Here is a 22,079-nt window from a genome sequence, read left to right as displayed (position 1 = left end):
AATGAATTTGACTTGCACTGGGCATGAGATGAGAAACCATTTGATTTAGTCCAGTCTTCTCATTTACAAATGCAACGTAGGCCAAAGAAATCAAGGCAGGTATCCATGATCATCCAGCCTCATGGTGCAAGAGCTGGGATGAAAACCTGCCTCCTGCCTCTGGCACTCTTCCGGCCACCCTGCCTGCCCTGGGGATACATAGCCACGTGCAGGTGCAGACTTCCAAGTGCAGTGGTCTGAGAGGAAGAAAAGTGCTGTGGGCTCCTCCAGCAGCTGTATTTCAACATGGTTCGTCTTGGTTGTTCCCCTGCTGTGTCCCTATCTACCTATAGAAGCCTCATAGCAAACACAGAAAGGCTCAGACCTCTTATTTCAGAGGAATACTCTGCCGAATATTGCCTTCCTTTGTTTTGCTATGGAGATAAATCCTTCAGATTTTCCCAATGTCCATTAGCTGTGCAGTCTCATAAGGCCTCCCCTATTTCTTATTTGCATTCATTTTTAAGCTATTTGGATATAATAAACATAAAATAAAATTTCTACAGTCCTAAGAAGTTTGGTCACCATTCTCAGTATTACCCCCTCACCCTGAAAGTTAGTAAGACTGAATATTAAGTGGTATTTAAAATTAATTTGAAAACAGGATTAGTAGCTGAGGAGAGAATGTGAACTCGCCACCAAATACAGCTTAACCTGGACCATTTTGGCCCAATACTCATTGTCTTCTTGTTTTACTTTGAACAAGCTCAAGCCCTTTTTTCCCCTTCTATCTCCTTTAGATCTTATGACCACTGTCCTCTGGACACAGGCCAAATCCTCTAATATCACTTTATGATGAAGGTCAGACCAGTGCTAAGTATAGAAGAAAATGACTTTGTGTTGTCATGTGCATTGTCTCCTCTTTTTTAATCATCTCCTAGCCTGTATCCAGTGGACAAAGTGACATGAAATAATTTGCTTGTGGAGAGAACTCATCCTGAATTCTCTTGCCTCATTCTTACCCTTCCTCTTATAGCAGAGCTCCCAGTCTAGACTATATGAGATTTACCTTATCATCATAGCTTGCACTCACATTCGGTTTTATAACACTATTTCTTTTTCCCAACCAAGGTAATTTCGTGTTTATTTGTATATGTTGTCTATAAATGAGCTTGACATCTCACCAGCTTGAGCCATTAGGGTTAGCATTGATTTGCATCCTTTAGTATCATTTCCCCTTTCAGTAAAATTGCCTGTCACTAGAACCTGAGGGCATAAAAGACCACAGAGGTCTTTTGGTTTCTATTTTTAGGAGAGTGGTGCTCCTCGGGGAGCTATCTGAGCTGGATTTGATGAGAAGCTAAGAATGAGTGCTTGCTGGAGGTAATTTCGTTATCAAAACTCAGGGTCATGTGCTTGGGAGTTAGCAGCCAGAAAAAAAAAAAAAATAAAAAATGTCAAAGCTAATAGGACAGCAAAGCACATGCAGAAATGCAGATATGAATGGGGGACTGCCATGAGCAGTAAGCCATAACAAAGCTTGACAAGAAACATTTCTGCAGTTCCTGTTTACCATCTAAACTGGAGCATTACAGCATTTGCTGCATGCGGGAGATGGAGAAGGAGAGTGCTCAAAGTTGCCACCAAAGAAAGCCTCATTAACACCCTAACTGATTTCCCCAGCTTCCAGAAAGTCTTTCTGTTGGAATTCAGCATCTCAGCTGTAAGACTGCCGAGTGGAAGTACAGAAATGCGATTTGCTGTCTGCGGAGCCGCAAGTGGACTTTGAGCATATTCTAAGACAAAAATCTGGCCAGACCTTAATAGGCCAGGGCTTTCCACTGATTTGCCCCTCTCCTGCTAACTGCTGAATAATGTTCTTCCCCTTCACCACATGTGCCCCTGAGCGCCTCACCACACCTTCAGCTCCTGGGAGAGACCCCAGGGCAGAACTGACCTCCTCATTCCTGGCTCCTTATTCCAGATTGGAATCTGGAGCTTTGACACACACACACCTTCTCAGCACCTTGTCCCACCCTACAAGTCTTGTCCTTTTTGCTCCTGTCAGGCAGGCAGCCACCCCCAATATGACAAAGATATTCTCACATGGGGTTTATCAGGAAGCGCCATCAGGGAGGGTGGGGCAGCACCAAGCTATGAGTCAGGGAGGAAGATCAGGGACCCAGTTCCTGCCTTACAGACCCTCTACCCCATCTGTGCCTCTGTGGTGTCTTAGCATCCACCCACTTTTCCCCAGCCTTGGGACTCTGCGCTCTGCTATCACTGTCACCGGACAGGCCAGACATGGCCCTGCTGGAGAGGAGGCTTTCGGGCTACCCTCTGGCCTTTGTTGGACAGCAGGCTTAAGGAAATGGGCAAAAGCATTGATCAGCTGTGCATCCTTGGGCTCCTTCACCCACTGTCCTTCAGGTGTTGGGAATGTTGTAAAGCCAGCAGCAAGATTAGAAATTTTCATGCACTATTCCTCCTTAGCTGCCCAGGATATTACATCTATTGTGGCTTTTACTGTACAAGAAAGAGAAACCCCAGGTTAGACTTGTTCATACAAAAGGTATTTTTTTGTTGGCTCACATAACTGGAACAAAGTTTTGATTTAGCAGTTCAGTGAAGTCAAGAACCTATTTTCTAGCTTGGGCAACATCGTGAGACTGAGACTCTCTATCTACAAAAAATAAAAAAGAATTAGCCTGGCATGGTGGTGTGTACCTGTAGTCTCAGCTACTCAGGAAGCTTAGGCAGGAGGATGTCTCGAGCCCAGGAATTTGAGGCTGCACTGAGCTATGATTGTGTCACTGCACTTCAGCCTGGACAATAGAGCAAGACCCTGTCCCTTAAAACAAAAAAAAAGGCCCCATGTTTCTGCCTTCCGTGATTGTGCTTCATCCTGAATTGCCTTCTCTGATGTTGATAAAAGTCTACAGCAATTCTAGACTTCATATCCACCACACACTGCCCAGAAGGAGAGAGAGAACTGGCTTCTTGTGGTCGTGTCAGAGAAGCAAGCGACTTTTTCCAAAAGCCCCCAACAAATTTCTGATGTCTCAATGACCAGTTTATTGGCTATGGCATCTGCTGTGATGATTGGCTTAGGCTTGGGTTGCCTAAACCCGTAACTCTGTGGCAAGGGGGTATGGGATTTCTGTGATTTATTTAAAATGATCAGGATTGCTACCCAGGGAGAGAGAAATGGACATGATGTTGGGTCAGCCACGATGTCTACTACACAGGTCTCCTCTTACGGCATTTTTTTGTTTGTTTGTTTTGTTTTGTTTTTTACTGAGTTTCTCTAATTTGGTAACTGGCTATGATACATAGTAAATGGGGCCCAGTGTATGGGATTGCCAACCCCTGATGACAAATGTCAGATGCTATCAGGGAGAGAAGAACACAGATTTTGTGAACCATAGTAGCACTACAGATCACAAAGGGATTCTCAGAGGTCAATAAAGCATCACCAGGGTACTAGTAGGTCTGGTAAGTTGAACAATGAGAGTAAGAAGTAGAGAAAATTAATTATAGACAGCTCTTCAATCTATGGTAATTATATGCTCTGATAAAACACTGAAGTCCAATATAATTTTTGTTTAAAAACGGTTTAATAAGGCCATATGTTTCTGCAAAGAATGGCCTTAACATTTCATAGCTATGACCTTAATCACCACATTTGATTAATTATTTTATCTATTTTAATGGAAATAAATGGGCTGTGGATAATGTAAAGCTTTGGAAGCTGCACACAAGTAAATGAAATGGGGCAGTCAGTCATAGAGAGTTTCATTTAGTTTTCTCTAGATGAGTCCTCCAGGAGGATGGCTGTCTGGAGCAGGGGAAGGGGCTGGGGCAACATTCAGAAGGCTGGTGAAAACGAAAGTCACAGTGACACAAGAAAATACCACCTTGTGGTAAGTCAGTTGGAGCAGAAGAGGTAGCCGTTTAATCTTTTAGATGAAATCTGTGGCTGGAGTATAGGATTCCAAACTCCAGAGCATTGTCCCTAGCCAGCCAGTCTCCCCCACCACATGAAATATATGGAAATATATGCACGGGGGGCCAGCCAGAGCAGAGGAACCCTTTATTACCAGGGGGCTTTCACCCAAACCCTAACAGGAACTTGAGTGAGCTAGACTGCCCATGTGGGTCACAGAAATTCGATTCAGGAACATTGGGTTAGGCTGCAGAGGACCACTGTGCCCGAAGGCATGCCCTGCTCCCAGGAGGCTGGTTGCAGAAAGGAGCCCTGAGCTCCTGAGGCCACCATGGAGGTCCTGGAGATTTAATTCTATTAATAGTTCCTCTTAGGGTACTCATCATATGAACTTGCTGGGGCTATTTTCTCATTTGTGAACAAGTTTGAGGAACAGGGAGATTGAATAAGATAACCTCAAAACCTTCCTTTGAGCATTAGCTTTCTGATTCTTGGGTTCTGGGTAGGGTGTGGCAGGAAATGTCATGGAGAGCTGAGGCGGGGGTAGGAGTGTGGACTTTGGTCCTCCGTATCCGGACACATGAACAGACAAGTGATGGCACACGTTCTGTGGTATGTGCTACAGATGTCTTAAATAGCCACCAAGTGGCTGGACTGGCTGAGTGGCGGTTTGAATTGCTCCAAGTTGAGTATTTTTATTTGAATACCACAGATAGTGCATTTATGGCCTCAGTTCACCGAATAGAGGGATCGTTTCCTTTGCCAAGCCAGAATTGGATACTGGCCGCCAAGCTTGTGTTCTGGGACATCCAGATGTCGGGGTACTGTGGAAGTGGTGCACATGAAGGAAGCTCAGTGACTCCTGGCAGGTACTTCTGTTGTAAGGTGGTTTCAAAGCTATAGACACATTTTATTCAGGGCTGGTGAGCTTCACTGGTGTTTTTGGTCTCCTGCTTTTTTTTTTTTTTTTTTTAAGCTGATTACAGTGGTGTTGCACACTGTTGTGGTTTATTGTTTTTTAGTGATCCTGTTGCTCAATAACCCTCCAGCGCTCTGCTCTGAAACAGTTAGCACCAGAACTCCACATAAGCAAGAGGTCGATTATTTGTTTTTAATGTTAGTCTATATAAGTCAATGGTCCCAAACTCAAATGTCTACAGGAACCAGGCAAGTAATATGAATGTGTAAATAGTGCTCTATGTGAACAATCTCAGGTCGTGAGACCTGTGGTAAATTTAGAAACAACAGGTCTCATCTAAAGGCACTGAAGTTCAGTTGAAAAACTTAAACAAACAGACAAACAAATTACATGAGCTGGATTCAATCCCAAGGCTACCAGCTCACGATCCTTGGGCTATAAGCCAACTGACTTCAGCTATCACTGCTATGTTTGCTCAGTCTCAGAGATACTGTATTTATGGATGTGAGCCTTTTATAATTTCATCTATAGAATTGATTTCAGCTTTTACCTTAGATGAGAAGACTGGCTATCTCTGGGATAAGAGTGCCACCAAAATTTTCACCCACAGATTGGAAGCACATCAAAAGAAATCATATCTTCATGGAAGTCATTTTTTTTTTTTTTTTTTTTTTTTTTTTTTGGTTCCTGGCCTTTAGAGGCAGAATCTGTTTAGAGAAGTAGAGATGGAAATCTCAATCAAAACAGTTCTGAGGATTTTAAATCATTTTTAAAAATTTGCATCACTGAAGATAAGGAACCCTAAGCATTTGAAACTCTCACTTCTGCTTTGCAAGTTGTCTACTGGGTATATTCAGTCCTCTTTGTCTTCTTGGTCTTAGGCAGGCATGGGGTTAGTGGCCAGGGCAGGACTGGGAATGGGACCAGTTTGTGTTCATTCTCCTCCCAATCCTTGTAACAGCCTTAATTTCTGTATCTCTGTTTCCTATCTGGGGTGCCCGCTAGTCCTCATCTCTGAAGGGAAGGAACAAAGAAATGAGTGAATTCTTTACTCTTAGCTGTTAGTCATCCACCGGCTTTTCCTCCAAGGGATGTTTGTGTTTTTAAAAGAGCCTGATGATAGAACAGAAAATCAGAGTTTAACCGAAGGTATCACCCTTCTAATGAGAGTATTTCCTGAACTGCTAAGAGCATAATCTGGGCTTTGGTAGCCCCTCAGAGATAACACCTTGTGTTGTCCCCTTTAGGTTAGAGCTGCGGAACCAGCACCAGCCACTGAACATGAAGAAGGTTTTGACTTTATCTTTTTAAATTTGCATTATTCAAACTCATGTCAGAGTCCACACAAATTCTTGCAAATGTGTTTTTGTAAGACCTAGATGTCACCCTGCTTCCCTGTGTTTGGTGTTGGCCAATGGGAGAGTTATGGGAATGTCATATTCCTTCCTCAAAGCCACTTAAAGCTGTGCTAGATTTGTGGGGGCTTTTTGATAATGCTTTCTCCTCAGGGTACTCTTTCAACTTACTACCTTCAGGAAAACTTCTTGAATGAATAGTCCACCAGTGCTGTCTCTGCTTTCTCAACACCAGATCATTCTGCAACCTCTTGCAATTTGGCTGCTATCTCTAGTCATTTTACTAAGTTCTCTTTCTCGAAGAATCTCCAGTGGTCACCCAACCATCATAGCCATTGGTCTTCAGCCTTCACTCCTGACCAGTTATTCTCTACCTGGGGGCATTTTTCTTTCTTTTCTCCTTCTCTTCCCCTTCTTTGGCTGGTGTCACTTCTTTCAGGAACCCTTCCTTCATGACTCCTTCCCTCAGGCCTGATTGAGGTACTTCTCCTGTGAGCTTTCATAACACCTCCTGCTTTTCCACTATTAAACTTACTGTACTATATTTTAATTAGTATGTTATATGTTTCCTCTTCCAACCCCTTCCCCACCCTCACCCATGACTGGCTCTGCGAGGGCAGATATCACGGCTGTTGTATCTACATCATTTACCTTGTACCTGTACATGGTAGGTGCTCAATAAATGTTTGTGAAATTAACAAATACATAAATAAAGATGACATCTGAACAGTGACATCTACAGGTTCCTCTAGAGTAGACGATGAATCCCTGGTTTCCTTTACAACCTTTGATTCTCCCTGGTTCCCATAGACCTTCAATTAGAAACTGTAGAGGGGATGTTAGATGCTGTCAATAAAAAGTGACATCCGGCCCTGAGAAAGAAGACAGTTGTCAGGAAATCCTGCCCATTCATATTCAGCCACTTCATTACCAGGCAGGAACTCTGCATTGCTTGTGTTGAACAAGTAACCGCTACCTGTTCATAAAATGTGTGAAGTGGATGAGTTTTAAGGATTCTGACCATCAGCAGAATGGGAAGCACATTGTTCAGAAGACCAGGCAATTGGGCTATAATGAATTGATCATCATTATGAAGGGAGAACTTGAATATCTGACTGACCACTATAGAGAAACATAGACTAACAGTTAGAGGAACTGATATAGTATTGTGTATATTCAAAACCATGTAGACAGTACTAAATTTTCTGGGTCATTTAAATAATTTTAAAAGTAGTTTTAACTATATGCGATTTTACTTTTCAGATTTTAGAATGCAAGGTCCCTTCCCTTACCTCTGAAAACCAGACTCGGTTATATTCAGGGAGTTACATCTATTCTGTCGATCTACCACGTATTGGGACAGGCTTTCTAGAGCATTTAAAAATAATGTGGAATCCTGATCACATGCATCTTATCTCTTGAAATTGGGCAGAAATTGTTAACTGGGTGTAAGGGCAATGAAAAAGCACAACTTTATTAGGCAGATTTAGTGAGCAAATGTAGATTCATACGTATGTTATAAAACAGTGTGATTAACTACAGTCTTTTTTAAAAAGTATGTTCTATAGCTTTCGTGTAGTTAAGAGTAGATACTCTACGTAATCTGTTTTAGAAATATTTTCATTGAAGACTGTGGACTTTATAGCAGACCCAATGGTCCCTGGAAGAGCTCTGGTTATATGAGAAACAGATCTGATAGAAGATGCTCAAGCTCATCCCACATCAGTTACCCCGCTGAGATCTCAGGCTCAGATGTGTGAACTGGAGCTCCTTGCCCTCCCCCTTGGCCACACCTGTTCCTCCTCTGGACTTCCCCTTTTCTATTAATTTCTGCCTCCCTCTTTCCCCAAGTCAGCCAAGCTCAGAGCTTCCCAATCAGGACTACCCTCTGACTTCCCTTACTTCTGTTATCGCCTGACCCCTTCTCTTTTTTTGCGTGGGGTCTTGCTATGTTGCCCACGCTGGTCTCAAACTCCAGGACTCAAGTGTTCCTCCCACCTCAGTCTCCCAAATAGCTGGGATTATAGGCATGAGCCACCACACCCAGCTTTATTTATTTATTTATTTATTTTTGAGACGGAGTTTCACTCTTGTTGCCCAGGCTGGAGTGCAGTGGTGTGATCTCAGCTCACGGCAACCTCTGCCTTCCTGGTTCAAGCACTTCTCTGCCTCAGCCTCCTGAGTAGCTGGGATTACAGACATGCGATACCACACCCAGCTAATTTTGTACTTTTAGTAGAGAGGGTGTTTCACCATGTTGACCAGGCTGATCTTGAACTCCTGATCTCAGTGATCCACCCACCTTGGCCTCCCAAAGTGTTGAGATTACAGGCATGAGCCACCGTGCCCAGCCACCTGGCTCTTATTTCCTATTCTCTTGGGGCATATGGCAGAGTTGCCTTGAAGTATTATTTTGTGCTGTGTTCAGAGACACCATAGTGTAGAGAAAATATAGTGTGGAGTGAGGTCAGAAGACCCACAGTTACTCTCAGCTCACACTCAATCCTAGCTAGGTGACCATGGGCCAGCCACTTAATTTCTCTGAGAATCTGTATCCTTATCAGGAGCAAAGAGAGTCAGTAATTCCCAAGATACCTTCCTTATAGGATTATTATGAGGGTCAGTGGCAACGTATACAGCAGTACTTCATGAGCTAGAAAACACTGCTATGCTGATGCATAGTAAGAGTAATATTATATTATGTACCTAGGATTGTACTTAGCACATAATAGGTGCTTGATAAATTATGCTTATTATTTCTAAGGATATTAAGATATATCTTAATATAAACACATACATTGTTTGGTTCTATACTGGAATGCTGATTCAGGATTTGGGGCTATGGCCAAATAGTATACTTTTGTCTTTCTCTGATCCAATAACAACATATTAGGAACAACCAAGGTGCTGCCTTTTTACATTCACAGATTAATTTCATCCATCAAAAAACAGATGACAAAATTAATTACACATTGTGCAATCAGGGATCCCAAATTGGCTTTAGAAAACACAGTATGTTGTAAATGAAAACAGTCTCTGAAGGGAAGCTCACTCCTCGGAGACTTGCTTAATAGAATGTTTATCGGCAGCATGTCTTTAGTAAAGAGGTGTCTGGAATTCCCATCTGGGATTTATTAGTCTAAATATTCAGGTGGTCCAGTGCCGGATGTTAGTTCTTAACTTAAAGGAAACACAGTTTCCAATCTCAGGACGGTGAGACTGCTACTCTTTTACAGTGGGCAGCCGCTGCTGGTGTCTTGCTTGCCCTGGAAATGCCATCAACTGAAATGGAATTTTGTTCAATCCATCTTATTAATGGTTCCTAAAGCAATTGTGATGGGGTTGATAGGTGGCTAGTAAGGTTGCCTCTGTAAAGATAAGCACAATCCATTAGTTAAGTCCTGGAGTCCACTGAACTTCTACCGGGGATGTTTGCATTTGCTCGGCACTCTGTTTATGAGGATGTCGAAGGAAGTGCGTCTATTCTGTGCACGTTGTAAAACAGAAGGTTTGCAGCTGTCAGATTTATTTTTTTCTTGGCTCCTTTTCTGACAGAACTTTTGTAAACTTGATAGTTTTATAGATTGTCGAAAATTACTAACCTCGGTTCTGCAGATGCCATGCAAATTTTCTTGTCTTTTTTTCTTTCTTTGAAGATAGCAGATATTTATGTACACAGTTTCTTGTAAGGTACTTTTTGGGGAAGAGGAAATTAAGATTATTCTTATATGCTATCATAATATTATGAAATGATTAAATGATTATTTTATTAGTTATATAGTGCTTTGAAAGTGTCCAACATGCATTGTACGCTCTGGAAAGAATAAACAAATGCAGGGTATAGTCTTGTGTTTTAAATAGCTTATGGAGCTGCCTCAGAAGACAACTAACATCAAGATTATCAACTTTAAGTATAGCACAAGTTCACTGTAGAAGTATAGGTCTACTGTGGGCTTCAATAGGCTTTTAAGAGGAGTTGGGACCTGAGTATGGCTTTGGGAGGGGTAAAAAGAGGATATAACAGCTGAAAAAATAGACCAGCAGCAGCTGCCCCCACTGTGTGGCCACACAGGGTGTCATGATTCATCATAAGGTTTGTCTCAAGTAATTTCCAGTTAATGAAAACAAGTGTCAAAAATTTCTGAATGATTCCTTTTCAAACCACTCATATCTACGTGTGTGTGTGTGGGCGCACGTTCATGATTTTGCCTCTAGTAGCATCATTCACACTCACTTGCATTGCCGTTGCTTTCTTTAGGAGAGAGAAGTTGGTATTTCAGCTGTTGTATTAGTCTGTTTTGTATTGCCGAAAAGAAAAACCTGAGTCTGGGTAATTTATAAAGAAAAGAGGTTTATTTGGCTCCTGATTCTGCAGGCTGTACAAGCATGCCACCAGTATCTACTTAGCTTCTGTTGAGGCCTCAGGAAGTTTTTCCTCATGGCAGAGGTGAAAAAGGAGCAGATGTGTCACGCAGAGAGGGAGCAAGAGAGAGGGGAGGAGGTATCAGGCTCTTTTAATGAACCAGCTCTCGCACGAACGAATAGAGCAAGAGCTCACTCATTACCATGGGGAGGGCACCAAGCCACTCATTAAGGATCCACCCCCATAACCCAAACACCTCCTATCAGGCCCCACCTCCATCACATTTCAACATGAGGCTTGGAAGGGACAAACATCCACACTGTAACAGCTGGCATCCTGGGAATGGGGCCTCACCCACACCCTGTCCTATTGGTGTTGCCTTCATGGGTACAAGGACTGGGGCAGCCAATTGTTGTGTGGCAGGTATGAATTAACATATTTCTAGCCTCAATGAGCATTTGAATTTTCAACCCATGGTCTTGTTTAAGGGAAACTAGCTTAAAATCTGTTAGGCAATGCTAACTAGAGATGATGGCTTTACTGACTGCCGCAGGAATGGAGAGAAAAAAAGGCCAATCATTTTGATGTGAGGATTAGAAATAAGGGAAGACAGAGCAGGATATGTCAAAGATAATTGTAAAGTTTGTAGCCCCCAGTCCCTAAGTGAGAAAAACTTAATATTATAAAGAGATACAGTATTAAGTACGGTTAATATTAAGGTCCCATCTGTGCCTTCAGGGATACCCCTAGATAGGGTGAGCCTAAGGAACCATTCAAGCAGACAGTTCCTAATGGCAGCTGGAAACATGTAGGCTAGAGCAGAGCCTTCCAAATGTTCTTGGCTCATGCACCCTTAGTGGTCTCAGTAATTTAGTGGTCTTAGTAATTTCTTTCATGCCATTTCTAGGACAAAAGAAATACTTAGCAGTTTCATTTGTTAAGTGCTTAGTTCCAAACAACTTAGTATTTCTGTATTAATAACTTCGTGGTTGTGAAACATAATACATATATATTGAAATATTTTAAAATAATGTTTTTATGTTACTCTTCATTTCTTAATGGAATGTATATAACTGTTGGGCATTGCATATATTGGTCAGGGTCTAATGAGAATATAAAGTACACAATAATTTAAAGGAAAGTTTAAAGAAGTATTAGCTAGGAAAATAATATGACAGTTCCTCAAAAAATTAAAAATTCAATTACCATATGATTTAGCAATTTTACTTCTGGGTATATACTCAAAAGAATTGAAAAGGCATCTCAAAGAGATATTTGTAAACCAATACCCAAAAGGCAGTAGCAATCCAGGTATCCATCTACAGAAGAATGTATAAACAAAATGTGATATACACATACAATGGAATATCACCAAGCCTTAAAAAGGAAGGAAAGTCTGACCCGCTACCATATGGATGAACCTTGAGGATATTATGTTAAGTGAGATAAGCCATCACAAAAAGACAAATACTCTTTAATTCCACTTATGTAAGTTACCTGGAGTAGTCAAATTTATAGAGACAAAAAGTAGAATGGTGGTTGCCAGGGGCTGACAGGCGCAGACAATGGCGATTTAGCCTTCAGTGGGTACAGAGTTTCAGTTTTGCAAGATGAAAAAAGTTCTAGAGATGGATAGTGGTGATGATTGTACAACAATGTGAATGTACTTAATGCTCCTGAACTGTACATTTAAAATTATTAAGATGGTAAATTTTATACTGTATGTATTTTACCACAATTTTTTAAAAATACAAAAGAAAACAAACTGTTAAGAAAAAGAAAAATAGTTAACTATAATGGGAACTAGGTAATAGGAAGTAAAGAGAACTTTAAATAACAGAGGAATAGCAGACATAAGGAGCAGCCCCTACCCGTGCTCTGATAGAGCACCCAAACACAGGCTTCTCTCCGCTCCAGACCCTGCTGGAGATGTCATGGCCTGCTGTGGCTCCCTGGCTGGCAGAGAAGTCACTGGGGTGCTGTGCTGACAGAACTTGCTAGAAATCTACCCTGTAAAATGCTGAGGAAAGCTATTCATGTGGAAGTCTTTCACTGGTTGCACTCTGCTGCAAAAATTAACCAAGAGGGATGCCAGTGAAAGCTGCTGGAGGCTGCAAGGTGCTGACCATCATGTTCAGCAGGAGCCAGTTGCTGAAGAAGGTGTGAATGCTCTAGGAGCCATGCGTGTTTGCAGCAGCGTGCAGATAGAGTGTACCAGAACCAGGAAGTAAAACTGCTTCTTTCTGTAATGTCTCTACAGTACTCTCCACTGATGAAGCTCAGAATGGTACCAGCTAACAAAAGAAAAAATATGTAAAGGTCCCTTTTACGTCTTCACATAGTGGGTAATGAAGGGTGAATTTCGAGCTGTGAGGCAGTAAACTTATTACAGTTCCTCAAACCTAGAAATTGGGTTGAATCCCAATACCCTAATTTCCTGTTCCGCATCACTTTTCAACTAATACTTGCCTTTAACACAGCAACTACCAACAACCTAGCTTTGCAAAGAAATGACATCATCAAAAGGAAAATAACCCAATATAATGTTAAACTGTGAATTCGCTTGAAATAGTCGTTCATGCAAGCATCTGAGAAATGTTGTGTATTACTTTGTTTCCCTCAAAGACAAAATATCCTGCACACCTCTGTGACTTTGCTATAGTGCCCTGAGGTACACTGGCACATAATTTGGGGACCTCAGAGCTAAAATCGTATCTTTTTCAGCGACTCTTGACCACATCACTCTAACATGAGACTGTAAGATGCCAGTTTGGTTAAGAGTACGAGTAATGTGTAAAGTGAAAATTGTATGGGGTCAGTATTATTTTAAAAAATCTCTTAGGAAGTTACCAGGTTGGAGACTGATATACCATCTCCTATTAAGTATAAGATTTACTCCCACTGTTTCCTTAGCATTGAAACAGGTTGCTATTTCTTTAAGACCAGATACTAGAGTTAGCTTGTCTTTGAGGCATTTTGCTATGAAACAATACATGACCTTAAACACAACATTCATCATCAGTGTGTGAGATGCTCACAGTGTAAAAGTCCATACAGAGACTAGAGGGAGAGAGGGAACAGCAAATTTCCAGCTCCTTCTCATGCTTACTCTGCAGCATAAAATCATTAGGGGGAATGGTAGCCAATGTACCCATTTAGATCATTTCTTTGTCTGATGTGGGCTGACTGTATATCATTGAAATTGAGAAAATTAAATGGCATATGAAGGGGCTTTGCTGAGTTCAGTAGTAAAATATCTGTTGAAACAGACCTCCGATTGAAAAGGTTGGTGAATTTTAGATCTCCTGTTTCTACTAGGAAATTTATGGACTTAATATTATCTTTTTTAGGTAGGCTAGCACATTGTTCAGGTGAGCAATTTCTCAAAAAAATGCATTCATCTTCATGATGCCTACAACTTTGTGAATCCAAACTAGTACATATTTCTGCAGCTCTTCTTTAAGGAGAGGCTGAGTAACTTAAATTTTGTAACCTGACCTATTCAAGAGGAAAAACTTCTGATGCATGCCTTTCACTGCTACCTGCAAAAATAACCTCCCGTTTTCCCTGAAGTCCTGTTTGGATAAGTTGTGCTTCAGTTCACATTTTCACCACCTGCTGAGTTTTTCTGTTGAGTGTCAGCCTTGGCTACTCTCAACTGCAAGCCTATGTCAGCCTTTTCTGTCTCCTGAGCAGTCACCAGTTGGCACAATTGTTAATAGATTCTACCCATGTCAGAAACTCAATGCCAACATCAAATTATGGCAACTAGAAGTGGGTTAGACTTTCAAATAGATCTGAGACCAGGAGTCTGTGGTCCAGATTCCACAAATGGAGCACTACGTTGGTCTTCTCTGTGCATTTCACATTTCAAATTTTGTTCAGAAACTTAAATAAAGCTCTTAACTGCTCAAATGCAGTCAAGTAGGGCCCGTTACTCAATCTGTCTTGGCATTGTTTTCTGCCCCCTTGGAGTGAGCACACTGAGGAGAAAGATTATCACAGGGCATCTCGAGCAGAGCTTCTTGCTTCTGAATGCTCACGATAATCAGTAGCAGATGTGTGGCAAGCACTGGAAAGTTGCGTAACTGTCTCACACTGAATTCAGCTACATCAGCCAGCCAATGTGAGGGGTCTCCACTAGGTTGTTGAAAATAAAATTTAGTTAAAAACCTATGTTTATCTCGTCACAAAATTATTTCCTTGCTGTAAGGAGTAAAGGCAGTGGTTAGAGTGGAAATAATTTGACAATTACTGCCCTTAGACTTGAATTTTAGTTTGGTATACAGAGGAACTTTCTAACGGTTAGGATGGATATGGGGTTGGTTTTTCAAGGAGGCTGTCTCTGATAATGAAGTTTGTCAAGGCAATTCTGGATGAATGTCTGTTGCCGGTGATGTGATAAGAGATTGCTTCATCAGCCAGGTAGAGGATTAAACAACCTCTGGCCGGGTGCGGAGGCTCACGCCTGTAATCCCAGCACTTTGGGAGGCTGAGGTGGGTGGATCACCTGAGGTCAGGAGTTCGAGACCAGCCTGGCCAACATGGTGAAACCTCATCTCTACTAAAAATACAAAATTAGCCACGCATGGTGGCACATGCTTGTAATCCCAGCTACTCGGGAGATTGAGGCAGGAGAATTGCTTGAACCCAGGAGGCAGAGGTTGCAGTGAGCCGAGATTGCACCACTGCACTCTAAGCGACAAAAGCAAAACTCCATCTCAAAAATAAAAATAAAAATAGACAATATCTAAGGTTTCTTTCAAGCCTGAGTTCCACACTGTGATTTTTGATCCCTTTTTCCTTCTGCTGCTTTTCTGAAGGAAGGCTGAGGATGCCTTGGTCAGACGTGATGTCGTGCCATCCTGGCCACTTCAGCTTGCCTTTCCTCTTCTTCCTGGTGAATCCCTTCTGTGGCCCCTCTCATGCTGTTTCCATGTTGACCCCATTCACCTGAGCACAGGAAAGAAATCCAACCCTTTTGTTTTCCTTTTCCATTGCTAGACCACACACATTAAATTGCCACACCTATCTGGAATATTTATAGAGGCAGCATTTAGGGCCTCCAAATAGACACTCTTAAACAATCTGGGACAGTCTGGCCTTCATCATGATTATATCTGGAAAAGTGATGAGGGGAACCTCATGATTTTCTGTGTTCCATCATGTTCTTTACTCATTTCATCATTATAACAACCTTGTTAAATAAGGGACGTCATTCTTATGGTACAGATGTGCAAACAAAAGCACAGAGAGGTTAAATGACTTTGCCTATTTTTAGAGGAAAAATGAAGAAATAATGAATAGGAAGAAAACTCATCTTAATGCAAATGAGGCACAGCCAGTGCTTGCTCTGCTGATGGTGGTGTCAGTAATCAGGCCCAGGTCTCCCAAATTGAGTCTGGTGTTCTTTTCCTTGCTCCTGGCAGCCCATATCCGATGAGGCTTACTGAACTTTTAATTAAGGTCCTTACTGAACTTTTAATTTAAAAAAAAGATTCATAATTTCAGGCAACTGAATAAATAGAAGCTATTGAATTTATAGCATATTTAAAGCACTGAATATCAGGAATTGAATGGCTTCAGTTTAAGGCTGTGATCAAATCATTTGAACAGAGAGATTTGACGATGGTTCAATGCTAGAACCATGGCCAGCCATAAGCTCTATGGGGATCTCCCAATATTAGCAATCTTCGAGTTACTCCTCTGCAAAATAAGGGACTTGGATTTTATAGGAACAGTTTAATAGAGTGAGAAAGTCTGGATATAGGAGACAGGAGGCTTAGACTGCATTCATTGTGGTCTAAAGAACATTATTAGTTTTGCGACCTTGAGCAAATCACGTAACCTCCATTTCTTTAATTACATATCTGTAAAATAAGTATGATGACCCGAGGGGGCTAATTTGGGAGTCTAAATAAAACCTAACACAAGACGTTATTGCTAAATACATCCAGCCCTCCATATCTGTGCATTCCATATTCATGGATTCAGCATCTGTGGATTCAGTCAACGGCAGATCAATAATATTCTGTGGGAAAAAAAATCCCACAAAGTTCCAAAAGGCAAAACTTGAATTTGCCACTTTCCAGTATTATGTTGAATTTATGTGAATGAAGTGATATGTAGGCATTGTATTAGGAATTATAAGCAATCTAGAGATAATTTAAAGCATATGGGATTATATATGTAAGTTATATGCAAATATTTCATCATTTTATACAAGACTTGAGCATCTTTGGATTTTGGTATCCTCAAGGGTCCTGGAACCAATCTCCCACAGATGCCGAGGAATGACTGTGTTATAAAAGAAGGACTGTGAGTCATAAATTGTTCAGCTAATATTTTCTGAACTGATTTTGAGAGTATGCTTGTGTTTTATCATCTGCTAAAAGCTTTTAACAAGGAAGATTTCTTAGGAGAGAAATACACCTAGAAAGCCTAGGAAACAGGCACATCCCAGATGTATTGTTGTCTCCCTATGTGTGCTCATCTCTAATGTCAGCAATTCTTCCCATTCTCTCAGAATTAGGCACTCACATCTAGAGCATTAGTGAATGTGTAGAATGTATGGGAGAAGTCACTGGGCAGACTGAGGAGAGGGATTACCCATAACTTCAAACTCCCAGGACCTGGCTCCCAGTGGCCTTCTCCCTCCTTCATCTCCACAGTCATCCTCAGCGTCTTCCTCTCACGTGGTTCTGCCTCAGCCCACCTCAGCCTCCCCAGTCTTATCCCAGTGCAGATGGTCCCTGGCTCACAATTTTTTAACTCTGTGTGTAGTTGTGTGTGTGTATGTATAGACAGAGGGGTCTCACTCTGTTGCCCAGGCTGGAATTCAGTGTATGATCATAACTCACTGTAGCTTTGAACTCCTGGGCACAAGTGATCCTTCTGCCTCAGTCTCCCAAGTGGCTAGGACTACAGGCATGTACCACCATACTCGGTTAATCTTTTAAAACTTTTTTTGTAGAGTTAGGATCGCTCTATGTTGTCCAAGCTGGTCTTAAACTTCTGGCCACAAACAATACTCGCACCTCAGCCTCCCAAAGTTCTGGGATTAAATTCATGAGCCAGTGTGCCCAGCCTTACTCTATTTGTATTCTACTAAAAGTGATACACATTCAGTAGAAACTATACTTTGAACACCCATACAACCCCTCTGCTTTTTTCACTTTCAGTGCAGTGTTAAAAAGTTACATGAGATAGTCAACATTTTATTATAGAATAGGCTTTGTACTAGATAATTTTGCCTAACTGTAGGCTAATGTAAGTGTTCTGAACGCATTTAAGGTGGGCTAGGCTAAGCTATGGTGTTCAGTATGTTAGGTGTATTAAATATATTTTCAACTTATGATGGTTCTATCCTGATGTAGCCTCACTGCTAAGTTGAGGAGCATTTGTACTCAGCACTTAAGGCCACTTGAGACACAGAGCTTGACCTTCTGCAAAGGTGCATAAATGACTCCACTGTCATTTTAGCATCTTCTTCTTCAAATCTACTAAATACAATTTTCTTTTTTCTTTTTCTTTCTTTTTTTTTTTTTCTTTTTGAGACGGTGTCTCACTCTGTTGCCCAGGCTAGAGTGCAGTGGCACAATCTCAGCTTGCTGCAACCTCCACCTCCCAGGTTCAAGCGATTCTTCTACCTCAGCCTCGCAAGTAGCTGGGATTACAGGTGCCTGCCATCGTGCCCAGTTAATTTTTGTATTTTTAGTAGAGACAGGGTTTCACCATCTTGCCCAGGCTGGTCTCGAACTCCTGACCTCATGATCTACCTGCCTCAGCCTCCCAAAGTGCTGGGATTACAGGCATGAGCCACCACGCCCAGCCATAAATACAATTTTCTTAAGGCTAAGACAGTCAAACAACCTGGGCCAGGGAGAGGCCATGGAGAGATACCCACTTAGGCCTACTTGTGTTACGAAAGGGTAAATGTAAACGTGTCTGAGGATAATAGGAAGAACTCAAAGCCTACAGGCCTAACCAGGTGAGACCAAGACACAGATCTCTCCCACATATGGGGAAACAGGAGTGAAAGCCAACTTTTTGTATAGATCATGGAAGCCTTTGAAGGCTTTCAAGGGTGTAGACAAAAATGATACAAGAAAAGTTGAAGAAGGTCTCAAAGTCAAATTGAAGGAAGCAAATTCAGCCTCATATCAGCAGGATAGAAAAAGAAAATGACCGTTTTTGCAAACTAGAGGCTATAGTTCTAGAATTAACCTCTATAGAACTAGAGGCTAGTTTACAGAGATGCTTCATATTTTTCACTGCAGAGAACGTAACATTCTTGAATGTGAGTGGAATATTCGATACCTTCTGATTAAAAGGTACCTTGTCTTCCCAGTTCTGCCAGCCGGCCTTCTAATTTGTGTGAGTCTGAAAACTCACTGATCTCCCATTTTCTTAACAGACATCTAGGGGGTTGTGAGCAAAAGGCCTAAAAGTCAGGCCTTTAAAAAAATTCTTTTGACAGCTTTATTTAAGGCATAATTTGGAAAGAGATTTTTCTGCTGCTCTGTGATAAAGTTCAGTCGAGAGTTGGTGTTAATAAACCTTCCTTAGAACCAAAGTGACTTGGAAAGTTGAGTTCTTTAGGTCTGTGGTCAAATGAACAAAATTATATCAACAAGCCCCACGTGAGTAGGGTCCGTTTAGATATGACACACACAAATTTATTTGATTATACCTCAATGAATGAATAAACCTTCAGAATCTTAGCCAGCATTTTCATTCTTCCATCTTGACACAAAAGGTGGGAGTTCCATTATTATACACTTGTAGGAGTTCAACATAGTATTTAAGTACAGTTTGTTATTAAATGAGAAGTGTTGCTAACTTAGTTGCAATTTTGTATCAAGCAGGCCTTAATAGATTGTTGCCATGCGAAGGATGTTGGGGTGTTTCTTAAACATACAAGAATCAACAAGTCCCACCTACAGGAGATAACAAATCATTATGATGTACTGGACCATTATTCACTGGGGCTAAGAAGTAAATTATCCCCTTTTGAATAAAAGCACAACAAAATCAAGATGACCTGGTATATATCTGAGAGCAGCAGAAGAGCAGCAGAAGGCCAAGGGGATCCCTAGAGAATCAGCTGCCCTTTGTCACCATGCTGCAAGGTAGGGGTATGGGGCAATGTAGCTTGCCCAGAGCAGATGGCTTTGAGGTTATACAGGAGACTGAGGAATGTCCTTATTCACATAAAGCCTTTTAAAATAAGCTGAGCATTCATTGCTCTTGAGCTGAAACAGAACATTCTTCCCCAAGGTGACTGCTTGCTTGCATTTAAATACAAAAGAAGTTGCTCTCCAGGCTTCCTGAGGCCGGTGGTGAATGTTCAAAGATCAATGAAGCTGCTATCTAAAATGAATTATAAGGCTGACGTGGGGGCGCTTGAACTATTCATTCAGCAGTTGTAAAACAAGTAGCACATTAAAGGACATGTATTTTAATATATCTTATGTGATTTGTCCCCAGTTGGACTTGCAAAATGACATTTAATAAATATTTCTTATGAGGGTACTTTCTAAAAGAAGAGAGTGAAAGTAATTCTGCTGTGGGCAGACTGGGCCTGAAATTTGGGTTTTCTGGATTTGCATAATCATCACCTTGAAAAGTTGTTGCTTTACCCCAATTATAGATCAGTGGAAGCTCTTGTGTAGCACACAGCCCTGGTGAGATCCCTTAAGATCCTTTGTGGACTCTCTGTGGACATCTGGGTTGCAGTGAGGAAGGGCAAGGATAGATGGTATAGGGAGAGAGGGGGCAGAATGATGACTTGGGCAGGACAGGAAAAGCCACTTGTGACTAGTGAGGGAGCATTTCTTTGGGTTCAGAATCATCCTCATCTCAGGCTGTCTCCCCATGAGTCTGAGATTACCGAGTGCAAGGTATACGTATCAGCAGCTCCTGACTCAGGATGTGTGGCAGAGGGGACCATGAAGTTAACTGTGACTTTCGGAAGGGTGCAGTCTGTTACCCTTTCGGTGGCGAGGTCAGTTTCCGGGAGGCTCTGCAACACTGATATTTTCCAGATGTTTCTCCTCTTCTCCCTTCTCTGGCTGGCTGCGTCTTCCTCCCTTCATCCTGCTCTTTCAGTGAAATTGAGATAACATGTTAGCATCTTAGGCATATTAGAATCTCTCAGCAGTAGGATGTGATTTAATATCTAGACCTCTTACATTAATATTTATAATAGCCTTCACTGCTTGTGAATAGCATAAGCACTCTTTTCTGTTCAAATTCAATACTGAAATAAAACCCAAGAGTATCTTTTATAAAAATTTACTTTTAATGGTGCAATAGTAATAATCTATGTAGTCCTTATGGTTTTCAAATCGCTTTGTGCTTATATTACCTTATTTAATGCAGACATAAATCTGTGAAGTAAATAATACTATTTTTATCTTCATTTTACAAATGAGGAACTGGAGGCTCAGAGAGGTTAATTTGGATAAGATCATACAAATAATAAATGGCAGAACTGGATTTAAATTCAAACTCCTTAAATCCATGTCTTTTTAGTGTTTCTATTGGTTTCTGCCTATACAAAATGGGAAATAAAGAAAAAGAAAGGAGCTGGAAAATAAATTTGTCAAAAGAATATATTTTTTCTCATAATTTCCAAGCGGATCTTTCAGATATGTTATTTGGGACTTTATGCGTGAGACTGGCGATAGAACAAGTGTTCTACAAGATACCTCCATAAGACAGGCCTATCAGTGGCAGCTCTTGTCCCCGCTTTGCAGAAGGGAAAACCAAGGCTCCACAGAGCTAAGGGAACTTCCTCTCAGCCAATTTGTAGGGGCCTGTGGGCCAGAGCCGGGGGCAGAATTGAGATCTGTTGTGAAGGCTCTCCTGCTTCTTTATTCTATCAGCATTTCAAATCCTGAAAACCTCCCCCTTGGCGTTTTGAAGGAATTCATCCCCAGTTGTTGCTAGTAGCCGGTAGGGAGGGAACCGTCTCTCCCCCTGAGGATGGCCCGTGGGAGTAACTGCAGCAGTGAGCGCCCGGGCTGGGGTTTGAGTAACAGTGCTCGCCCGGGGCTATACTGAATGAGAAAGCAGCCTCGTCTGCTTTTGCTGTGCAAAGGTAAGGGTGGAGGCCGCTCCACTTTCTTCAAAAGGCCCCGCTCTGGGACTTGTGAAATTGTGCTCTGTTAAGCTGGTCCTTCCAACCTGATGAGCGATATCCACGCGACTTTCCTACAAAAATAACATACCCAAGCTGCTTTAAAATCCGTAATTTTTGGCGTGCAAGACTACAAGACAAAGTCAAATGGGCATCAAAAAATGTAATCCAAAATACACAAGCATTGCTTCTCCCCTATATACATTTATTATTTATGTAAAACTACAGTGTGCTCTGAGATGAGACTTTTTCTTTGTTATACCTTTTTTTTCCGCCCGTCTGGTGCGTTTGCCGACGGCCCCTCTCGGCCCTGTGTCTCGGGAGAATCAGCTGCGGTCTGGGCCTGCGCCCCACCTGCGTGCGCCCGGGCCGAG

General features: G+C 41.7%; 1 protein-coding gene across 3 annotated transcripts in view; it reads left to right on the top strand.

Moving 5' to 3' along the window:
- TNFAIP8 (tumor necrosis factor, alpha-induced protein 8) overlaps nucleotides 1-22,079 on the top strand; it is a 131,564-nt gene that overhangs the window by 70,301 nt on the left and 39,184 nt on the right. Inside the window, exon 1 of one of the 3 annotated variants that reach the window (XM_011972847.1) lies at nucleotides 21,588-21,666. The exons of the other annotated variants lie outside the window; for them this stretch is intronic. Coding sequence (XP_011828237.1) covers nucleotides 21,630-21,666 — 37 coding nt within the window. The 5' untranslated portion in view covers nucleotides 21,588-21,629. Of the gene's footprint in view, nucleotides 1-21,587; nucleotides 21,667-22,079 lie in introns of those variants that run through there. 3 annotated transcript variants of the gene reach the window in all.

The sequence above is a fragment of the Mandrillus leucophaeus genome, unplaced genomic scaffold, assembly GCF_000951045.1.
Source record: "Mandrillus leucophaeus isolate KB7577 unplaced genomic scaffold, Mleu.le_1.0 Scaffold131, whole genome shotgun sequence".
NCBI lineage: Eukaryota > Metazoa > Chordata > Mammalia > Primates > Cercopithecidae > Mandrillus > Mandrillus leucophaeus.
The sequence above is the reverse complement of the archived record's forward strand: the minus strand, read 5'-3'. Positions and strand labels throughout refer to the sequence as shown.